Here is a 10,979-nt window from a genome sequence, read left to right as displayed (position 1 = left end):
GGGCCAAAAGTAAATCAATATTTTAGTGCTCAATACAATTCGAAGGAAATGGAAGATATTTTGTAGTATTATAAATGATAATACAAGGATTGCTGATTTGGTTTTGTATTAATTTTGAGCGTAAAACCACCCCGAAAATATTGAATAAATTTTTCAGTTAAGCTGCATATAAACTGAACTGGTTTGCTAGCTGTCTTGCTATCGTAAACATGACTGTGAGTCTGATTGGCCATGTTGGTGATATGCACGATTTTCAAGGCTGTCTCCCGATATTATATATGTGTTTTATTTTTATACAAAATGAAGCACGAATATGTTATATATTTCTTGTATGAGATACTAGTTGCAAAGACGTTACAGTTTGATTTTATGGGTAGTGAATCAGTGGTATAAAATAACTTCATTTATTTTTTCCCGATAACATCTTTTTGACATTAGTATAATATAATCACTCGCCAACCAGAGAACCTTATTTTTTGTAGTCATGAAAAAAAAATGTTTGTATTCAATATCAGCTAATAACTTACTATTGCTTATGTCATCAAATACATTTACAGTACTGTTAAATTTGTACAAGCATGAGAAGTAAACAATAATTAGAATTTTTTTATCAGATATAAAGCATCACTGTATCAAATTAAAAAAAAGAGTTCTCGTCAGCCACACAATTTCTGTCTCTCAAAATTCACACATCTGAAATTTTGCGTTTCTTTGAACGACTTTCTTGTGCCTGTATAATATATTCTGGCTCACGAATCGGTTGTCCCCTGGGACGACATGGATCAGCAAGCTCTGGCAACAAGCAGTTGTTAAAAAATCGCAACAATTTTGACTCCATTTTCTCAAGCCAGAAACAATCATCTCTCACAATTCTTTCTATTGAAATGCCTTTCGTTGTCCAAACGACAAAATCACACCACTTTCTTCGTGTGATGTGTAATTGCCCTTGCACTTGATAGTAGTAATTGTGAGAGCGATTCAAGCAAAGCTCGCCGTCGACAACTCTGCAAAAGAACGTTTTCAGCTGCATTGCTGCATCTAAAGGGTTAAGTTCCCTTGCAGAGTATGGACATTTCACCTCCACCAAACCATCTTCATCAACTGAACCATCAGGAGAAGCTGCAAGAAAGCAATGCTGAAGGTCAACGAAGAGACCACATTGTTTAACAGTATGGCCTGTTTGTTCTTCGTATAAAGCGACAGCTATGCGCTCGTTTGCTAGACCATGTATTGTGGCAGCATTCTCCAATACACGACTGTACACAATCGCTTCCACTGTCACTTTACACGAAGTATTTTCCCTCATTTTACAGACACGTCCGAAAAAGGAAGCAGTGACTCGTTTTCTCCGCTCCTTCATCCACAACTGACTGCTTCCTTGATCTCGTGTCTGCACCTCCAGATCATTCCTTTCTTGCACTGTAAGCTCTATGCTTCTCATCACAGACTCAGTCAGAATTTCTAGTTCAAGACCAGAAGCTGGAGGCTGAGTTGCATGAGGACCATAGCTCTTATCACCCTGTGGTTTAAATGATTCCGATTTCCGTGGTACATGCGGATTCATATCCAACCTTCGCCTACAGTTCGCCTGCTGTTTCTGTCTTTTTGCCATTAATCGCTTCACAGTCACTCCAGGGCTGTGACCTGTGATCGCCTTCATAGTTTGTCCATGCCATTTGTAGCGAAGTTGGAAAGACAAACCAGCAGCAGTAGCCCTACGGCTGTAAGACCCCTGCTGTGAACGGTTTATCTGCTTACCGCCAGCCATCCTTGCAACTAATGACATGTACATTTCTGCTTGGTTGGTTGTGAGATCCATTACAAGTGCTTGTGACTTTGCTCTCACTCGGTCAAAAGCTTGTTTGATTCCCACAATCAATTCACGAGGCAATGCGTCATAACTGCAGGGATTTGCTGTTTTACCAGCTCTCTCACACACATCTAAATTGCATAACTTATGGTCTCCAAACACATGGTTGGGCACATTTAGAAGTGTTGATTGAAGTAGCATAGCATCACCCCCACAGTTGCTGATACAACCTCTTGCACAGCGACAGAGGGCTTTGATTTTCGACTGGCTGAGATGCCGCATATGGATGCCCTTGGCTATGGCATAAAGATTCTTTTTGAGATTCTTCACGACATGGTTAGCACATTCAATCTTTTCAACATCTCTTCCGTACGAAACATTTGCAACTATGGCTGCATGCACACTTGAATCCCCATCACCAACAAACTTCTTAAATTGAAGTTTGTACTTGGCTTCACAGAACCGGAAACCTTCCACTATAATGTCTGCCTCCATTGCAGTGGAAGAATCAGTCCAGTTCCGGAAACACAGGTGAGGCGTGGGTTCCTTTTCCATCCGTTCGCTCCGAATGCATGCGGTACAATATTTGTTTCTCACACCAAGGAATAACAATTTCTTAGTGTAGAAGCCAATTATTATAGCACATCCAGACTTAGCAGAATACCTATGACCATAGGATCTTTGGCTCCAACCTCCATCCAAAATTCCTATGGTCCAAGCATATTCCTCATTTCCAACCATACAGATGCGTCCATCATCTTTCGCCATAGAGAACTCTTCCAGTGCAGCATCTTCCATTTCCTTCTGCAACATTGCCTTCCAGTGCTCTCCGATTCTGTTCTCGTGATAAGAAAAGCAACCCGGGCTCATAGGATGCATATCAATTAGTGACAATAGTTCATACAATGGTCCGTAGCCTAGACCAACCGAAATTGCGCCCCAAACAATCTTATCGTTGATATCTAAGTTGGTATCGATTTTGCATTTTCTTTTTCTTCCCACTGGAAGGCATTCCACAGGCTCAGATTTGAACTGCTGCTCTTGATTGCAGTGAGTGCACTTAAATTTAAAATTTGTCAGCAGACCGTACCTGTTGACACTTTCCAGAAAATATGTTCCTGAAGATGAAATGGGACACCTGTAAAACCAACATAATAATAATTTCTGGTAACATCTCCCAAAAACATTTGTTACCCGTTTGGCTTTCACACAATAAACAAGACAATTTTTTACTAGCATCGGCAATTTAGCTATAACTATTGCTATACATTGGTACTCAAGCTGTTAGGTTGTGATTTTATTAATTTCATACAACTGCTCTAACAGCATAATATTGCATACATCCAAACTACTGTCGTTAAAATCGAACATAAATAGCTTGCAGTGAATCCTGAAAGATCTGCCCGACTCTTTGTGATAAAAGATTATTCTATATATACGTAAATGTACGTTGAAGTGCACTGAGGTAAGGTGGTCAAGTTATCAGTACGGGTGTTACCTCGTTTCACCATACACAATAATCTTAGCAGCTCCTGAGCTCTGTCGAGTGACATGTGAACAGAATAAAATGAAAGAGATAAACTTACATGCCAGTAGGTTCGCTAATTTTTGAATATGAACAGAAGCTTCTTTATCTTTGTACTTATCAATATAATAACATGCACACCACTACAGTTTTCCCAAACTGTTGATGTGCATGTCACAATTAAATAAAAAAATAATTGTGACATGGCTCGAACAGATATACATTTTACATGCTTAAAAATTATGCTATTTTAATGTAAGTCTGAAATGTTGTTCAAGAAAAGGATACAATTTTCATTTGCATTTCACTGTGCTGCAAGAAGCCATATGGCCATGGCCACATTTATTCGCGCATTTGCCCTCTTACACATCATGGTATAGTAAAACACTATTTCGATCGTCATCGTCTTCACCTCCAAAAAATTAATAATAAAAAATTAATAAAAAATAAATTGGATATTTACGTTGAGGTATTAAAATGTTACTTACTCGTAGAACAGATAGGTACTATCGCCATATCGGCAGACACGTTGGCACGTCCAACTGTCGTAAGCCAAGCGTGCAAATGTTATGATGCTATCTTCTTATAAGTAACAAGAATATGCACAATTAGAATATTACGTTTTTAAATTATTAAAAAATATATTTATCTTGTTCCTTTTACTATGTTTCTTAAAAAATTTCTGCAACAACGTTCTTCCGAAAGAAGGTATACACCGATTTTAAAGGTGCGTGCCTACTTTTTAATTTTATTTTTTTAGTAATTAGAAAATAAAAATTGGTACTTTTCCCACTTTCATCATTGAGGCTGCGACCCAAATTTAAAGTTTCCAGCCCTTTTGACAGTGGGTTGGAATTTGTATAGGCCATTGTGTGAGCGAGTGAATTACTTTTTGCATATTCGAGCAATTCTAAATTTAGGCCCTAAGTTTAATTATAACAATTTCACGTCAGCCAGAAAGCTCAAAAGCTGGTAAAACAATAGAATTTTATTTCATATAATTCTGTATCAATTTCATCTTAGTATTACACACCCATTTAAACACAATTTCTATACATAATAATTTTACTTCAGCAAGGTCTTCGGTTTCTTGTAACAAATAAAATTACCTAAAAAAATAACTGGACATACTTAAACAAAGTTTTTAAATTGTAACATTTGCCAAAGAATTTAAATAAATCTAACTGCAAATGTAAGAACACAGTATAAAGGTCTTTAAAATTGTATTTTGGAAAATTACCTCAATGTTTATTTGCTAAAACTCCTCATTTCACTTGTTGTGTGTGCGCGCACGTGGAACTTATGTTTCTATGATCATTTATAGTTGCAAATAATGTAGCGGAAGTTAAATTGAAAAATATATAATTCTTTCTGGCCAATATTTGTTTACAAACAAAATTTTACAGACCCCAAAAGCAAAAAAAAAAAAAAAAAAGAATCGCCACTGCCTTGTAATTGTGTTTCTAACGAACTTGTATAACTAACGAAAATGTGTAACTGCTAGGGGTTAGTGATACAATAAATGCTTGGGTAGTGAAAAATCCATTGTTGAACGACAGCATCGAGAGATTGGCCCTTATTTTTGTATCGTTATATACATAACTAAATAATTACGGGAGGAAGTGGCCGTAGGCGGCTGGTCCGCTCGGCGCGCAAGGGGGTTCCTTTGCGCGGCTGCCAAAAGTATGAAATTAAAAGAAAAACATAATATTGTTCGTACTGCAATTCAACTTTGCATTGCTTAGTGTAAAACTATACGATAAAAATGGAACCCTGTAATTTTTTAGCATAGTAATTATTTTTTTTGTTTGTTGGGGCAAAAGTCCATCTTTCCCCGATGAAAATTTTATATGGTGTGCAATTTTTTTTCCACTATAGTGTTTAACCTCTTATCGAATAAAGGCTTACTACGTTAGTAAGTAGCTCCACCACAGTTCACTCGATATATGCGTTAGCTGTGATTACATTGGCTATTTATCTCTCCTCGTCAATATGGCTCAAATATATTTTCCTTTTATTTTCAACATTTATTAATTTAAATCGGTATTGTTACATATCTATCCTATTTACTTACTAACTAATGAAGTCAATAAGTTTGTAGAAGAATTTTCAACCTTCCAGCCGGTTAAACGTTCAGAAGGCGGTAAACAGTAGTGGAAAAAAATCTAAATAACTCAATTTTACATAAAACAATTTTTACCTGTGTCTCTCCAGAAGACGGCATTGCACCATGAAGTGACGAACGTCAACCATCATTCGACCCTCTAACATACTGAGTCCCGGATCTATCTGTGGCAATGGAGGCTCGTAAACCACTATCAGCGGAGGAAGGTCATCATTCCTAGAAGAGTTATTCCCTTTTAAGAAACATAGCCCATACAATAATTTTTATTCATATGAGTATTATCACATGAATTCTAAATTTACCTGTCATATCACAAACAAGATATGTAAGTGTAAAGCTTACCCTTGATAGTCATCGGACAGAGTATGTGTACTGTCATCAGTGTTGCGTGATGTACACGCCGCCACTGAAGACGCCATGGTGGTTACATCTGGCACTGTGGGGACCGAACTTTCACCGCCTGGGCTCTCTGGCAAGGTTGGTGTTGCAGGACCATCACCAGCAGGCAGAGGGTTCTGTGTCAACCCCAGCTTCTTCTTTTTTCTCGCTAATGTTGCAAGCCTAAGTGAAATAATATAATTCATTAGAGTAGTTAAAGAATTTTAATTTGCCTTTGCTTTAATATTCTTTAAGTTTGCTAGTTTAAGATTTATTAAAAATTTATTTAAAGGAAACTATTTAATTAAAAATAGCCTGTCCCCCCCCCCCCCCCTTCTTTTTTTTGTGATTCATCTGCTGTTTGCCTAGATTTAGTCCATTAATCATTAATCTCTCTGTTGTCTATTTTCATCTGTAATATTTTTTAAAATATTTCTGAGTTAAGTGGTTTTTGTTTGTTGATTTTACTCTCGAATTGTTTAAGGTTTTTTCTGGGTGCACTTATAGCAATTTTTGCGGAAATTTTGATTTATTTACTACACATTATAGCATAAGTTTCGACCAATAGGTGGCACGGTAAAATGTCTAACATGTTTTTTATGTGATTAATTACGCATTTGTATTTAAAAATGCTTAAACTGTCTTTGGAATTTTGAATTCTATTCTGAACCACCTTTAGCATGTTACTGAATTTTACGTAACTATAAAAGATGTTGTCAATAACTTAATATGTTGCTCAGAATTCATATAGTATTACATTTGGCAAATTTTAAACCTGTAGATGCTCTTTAATAGTACTTAATTTTTTTTCATTATTTTTGCAAACAGTAGTTGTACCTTCGGAAATAAAAAGTAAATATTACAAAACTAAACTTGAAAAATATTTATCTACTGTATTAATCTTTATGCTACAAAACGAAATTTCGTTTGTGTGTGGGTACATTTTCACATTTGTAGTGTTACGTAACTGTTTACATACACGGATATCATCGTGATTATGGTTAAATATTTTTTTTATAAAATTAGTCAAGATTTAATTTAATAATGGGCCATTTCAGCGAAAAACTTGTAATGAAATGTTGGTATTCTGTAAGACAATGAGTTGAAGGATTGCTGGAATCAGAAGAAAAAAACAGTATGTGACGAAATTGTTTGTTTGTTTTTTTCGAAAGAGGAAGTATCTAAAATAAACTTAATCTCATAACGTGCCAGAGACGATTAAATGTTATGTTTTTGTGCACGTAAACTGTCAACAGAAAATAAAATTTTTCTAAATGGCCTGCTTGTTTTTAGTGCATTATATACTGTATTTTATATACGCATTTGTTATAGGAATATACTATAAACTTTGACTTAATGGAACGATGTACGACATGTAATATGATTTGTCTTGTCATTTAGGTTGTATTTCCCAGGTTAGAACGAACAGTTACAACTCAAATGGAATTTTTAAGTAAGTACTTAAGTTTAAAAATTCATAATATGTTTGTGCCGCGTAGAATGCATGAAAACCATCGATAACTATATAATAATTGCCGCGGACTAATACGTATGCACTCATTTATACAAATTTGATTTCCTAGTCTAAACTCCCCCGTATCAAATACAGTCCTGCTACGATATTTGTTTTGTTTGCATTCATTTTGTTTTAGCACACCAATGTTTTTTTATGGCATATAAAACGTGCATTTTGTATCTAATTCTTATTCCTTACATTACTTTCTTTAGAAAATTTCAAATACGTAAGGAAAAATCATTAAAAAAAATATAGAATTTTCAACGTACCAGCGCAGCGGTGCGACTTCTGAAAGATTTTATGTAGTTTTACGTTTCATAGTCCAAGAAACCCATAACCATCATCAGTTCTAAAGTTATATGTATATGTATGTATGTATATATATATATATATATATATATATATATATATCACAATTTTATGAACACGATAACTGCCGTAATTTTTCGCACATCAATTCCAAACTGATACATAAAATCAAGTAATGGAAAATCTCGATCGAGTTCGTCAATGGACAAAATCAGTCCATAGGGGTAGAAATGGGGAAGGTTTTTTTTAACAGAAAAATCGCAACAACTTCCATAATATGATGCATATCGCATCCGTGTGAACATAAAGCTTAAAGGAAAAAATAGGAAGAACTTTTGTCTGAATAAGTTTTTGATACGACCAACCATAACTGCAAGGGGTGTAAAAATTAAAGTGTTTCGGACCAAAAAAATCGTAACTCTCTTATTATGCATACTATCGAATCCGTTATAATTCTTCAAAAACCTTGTAATTTTTTAACTAAATCTTTTGTCGGAAACAATTTTTGATTAGACGAACCATTTTTGCAGGGGTTAAACAGGAATTGACAAAAAAAAAAATCATTGCTCCCTTAGTAGGCACACCATCGAATATGTTCTAACTGTTTGTAAATCTTATAAACGTTATCAAAAAATTTTGTCTGAAACAATTTTAGATACACCCAATCATTGCAGAGTTATCCTTAATTTTCGCTATAGCAAAAAACTATGGGGAAATATTGAATAAACACAATCTCTTTCATTGCTATATCAATTTGTTATTTAATTTGAGGTGTTGCAGTTACTAGGAAACATGTATCACATTAAAAGAATATTCATATTTTTAAATTTTTATATAACCAAGCATCACTGCAATGGGTGAAATAACAAAAAAAAATCATTGTTTGAGTAACTACGCTATATAATATATACGTCTTAATTTTTTATAAAAATTCGAAATACTATCTCAAACCTTTATCAAATAAATAAATACTACAAAATATACGGGCGAAAGGGATTTTTAATATAATGCCATTGATTTTAACACCAACACAGTATGTACAAGAAAAGGGTAATGTAATTATTTAAAAAAAAAATTACCGCTAGTTATAAATTAATAAATTCTTTAAACTCTAAACCAATAAAACGGCTAATAATATAAATATATATAACATAAATATATACATATGAATGGACTGGAATTACTTTTCCGGGGAAAAAAAAATACAATATGTGATTACAATGTAGAACAAGTACATAAAAATACTTACTCAAGTTGGCGTCGATGGGCTTCTTTCCATTTCCTGCTGTGCTTCATTTTAAATACACGTCCACTTACTATTGCTGATACTAGTGTTGTGTTTTGACCGTTTCGAAGCGATAATATTCCCGCCTGAACTCCTGCGATATTCGAGGCATCTAGTGAGTAAACTCGGAACTAACCGGAGCTCTAGCGGCAAACTGTTGAACTCGTTCCTTTCATCAGCGGCAAGTGACAGTTAAATCACAATATTTTGTACTCAGATTATTTAAATTCTGTACGTTGTATTAAAAAAATTAAACCGAAGAATTGTTCATTGTACCTCCTTTAAGTTGTGTGCAAAGTAACAGCCGTGTACCGTTTAAATATATACCTAATATTTAGTTTTGAAAATTTCTAAATTAAAATTAAATAAGAAAGAACTTTTTGAGAAAATTTTCATCATAATATTTACAAAATTCAAAGTTTTATTTACAATTCTACTGTTTATTAATTTTTTTATCTACTACGATATTCATGGGAGAAATAATTTTCTTGGAGGCTGCAAAACTAAGGATCTTAGCCTTAATGTAGCTGTACTAACCTAACTAACCGTCCATAGTGTTTTAATGTAGCTAACCTAACCGACCACTTTTAATATTTGAATTCATTTTTCCTACGCAAAAATAAAACAAATCCCGAAGTTGGTGGAAGGTGAATTGTTCGGGTGTAATCGGGCAGGGACAGAACTTGATGGACATCTCAGGCTTCTCGAACAAACCACTGAGACTTTATACTAAGGAAAACCTTCGTAGGATATTCGCCGTTGCGGAATGGTGAGGAAACATTCCCTATTTAACTTTTGTAAAATCTTTTTAAGTACGAATGTTTGAATCCTCTGTCGTCTGTTAGAGATTATAATCTTAGTTGAATGATGTTACCCCCAGTGTAAGCACGCGGTGATATTGAGAACATCAACCCCCACCAAGCCGTGAGCGAGGGGTGTGGTGGGGGGTGTATGCCTTCACTGGCAGCACTGACTGATGGGAGACAGTATAGCTAAGCTTACAAGTATGAAATAGGTTTAGTAATAAAAAATAACAAAATTGGTTGTCTGTAAAGTCGGTTTACGGACGATAGTTTAACGTGACAACGTCATAGCAAAACATTGATGAAACGATTGCATACTTTTATGAATAAAATTGAATCATTTTTATTGAATTATCACTATTTTGTATGGTTACAAAGAAGGAGTGAAATGAAATCTACAATTTAATTGATAAATTTACTTTTATTTGCACTCATTAATTCAAATATGTTTATTACTGTAACGAAGAGATTATTTTAACTATAACTTTTATACGTGTTTGCTATTTAACATTTTCCGATCTGTGTTATTCTGTTGAGGATAGGACGATGATAGAGGAAAAGTAGGAAACGAATGGGAGTGTTTCAAGTTTAATGTGCCTCGAAAAAGTCAAATCGATGGTTGTTCCAATCGAGTGGAAGAGAGATAGATACGGCGCAAGCGTACAAACAGCGTAACGGGACACTGAGTCATCCTTTTTCGTGCGTGCAGCCGGCGTTCATCGATATATTGGACGTTGTCACGTCAAATTACAAAGTATTCGAAAGTGGAAAAACAACTGTAAAATAAAACACAATAATAATGACTTTAATTATTTTTTTTAATGAAGTATGACACAAGGAAAGTTCGCCCCCGCAGTACGAGGCTGAAGAACTGCTGCTAGTTCTCGTGCCATTGTTGGGTTTGCCGACTGCGAGGTTCTTGCAGCCGCCGCCAGGGGCGTATCTGCTGATCAGCGGCCCTCTTTCTTGGATGCCCCGACCGCACTTAGGCTAAGAGAATAATTGAATGTTTACATTTTTTTGTGGATATTTTTTTTTTACAAAAGCTTAAAATTTTGAGTCATTTTGCCGAAATTATGGTTCGATCTGTGCAAATGTTTGGCAGATTTTGAAGGTCAACGTAAAGGCAAAAGGTCATCAGAGATGGCAACCGTGACGTCACAATACAAGATGGCGGGTGGATCCTCAGCTTTTCATCCTGATGCCTGTTGTCGGTGCGGGTATCTTA

General features: G+C 35.1%; 1 protein-coding gene across 1 annotated transcript; it reads right to left on the bottom strand.

The window, feature by feature from the left end:
- Window positions 1-570: 570 nt before the first annotated feature.
- LOC134541041 (uncharacterized) lies at window positions 571-5,617 on the bottom strand. The gene is made up of 2 exons (XM_063384179.1): window positions 5,536-5,617; window positions 571-2,948 (listed from the first exon to the last, which is right to left on the bottom strand). Exons 1-2 carry the CDS (start codon window positions 5,604-5,606, stop codon window positions 686-688), a joined length of 2,334 nt encoding a protein of 777 aa, XP_063240249.1. The 5' UTR covers window positions 5,607-5,617; the 3' UTR covers window positions 571-685.
- Between the last annotated feature and the right edge of the window lie 5,362 nt (window positions 5,618-10,979).

Source organism: Bacillus rossius, chromosome 18 (assembly GCF_032445375.1).
Source record: "Bacillus rossius redtenbacheri isolate Brsri chromosome 18, Brsri_v3, whole genome shotgun sequence".
Taxonomy (NCBI): domain Eukaryota; kingdom Metazoa; phylum Arthropoda; class Insecta; order Phasmatodea; family Bacillidae; genus Bacillus; species Bacillus rossius.
This window is presented reverse-complemented; position numbering and strand designations above follow the sequence as displayed.

What these genes read in the sequence shown, in the direction of transcription:
- LOC134541041 (XM_063384179.1), bottom strand. Translation starts at nt 5,606, where the DNA reads ATGTTAGAGGGTCGAATGATGGTTGACGTTCGTCACTTCATGGTGCAA. An exon ending in CGTCTTCTGGAGAGACACAG is followed by an intron (nt 2,949 to 5,535) that starts GTAAAAATTGTT and finishes TTGGTTTTACAG; the next exon opens with GTGTCCCATTTCATCTTCAG.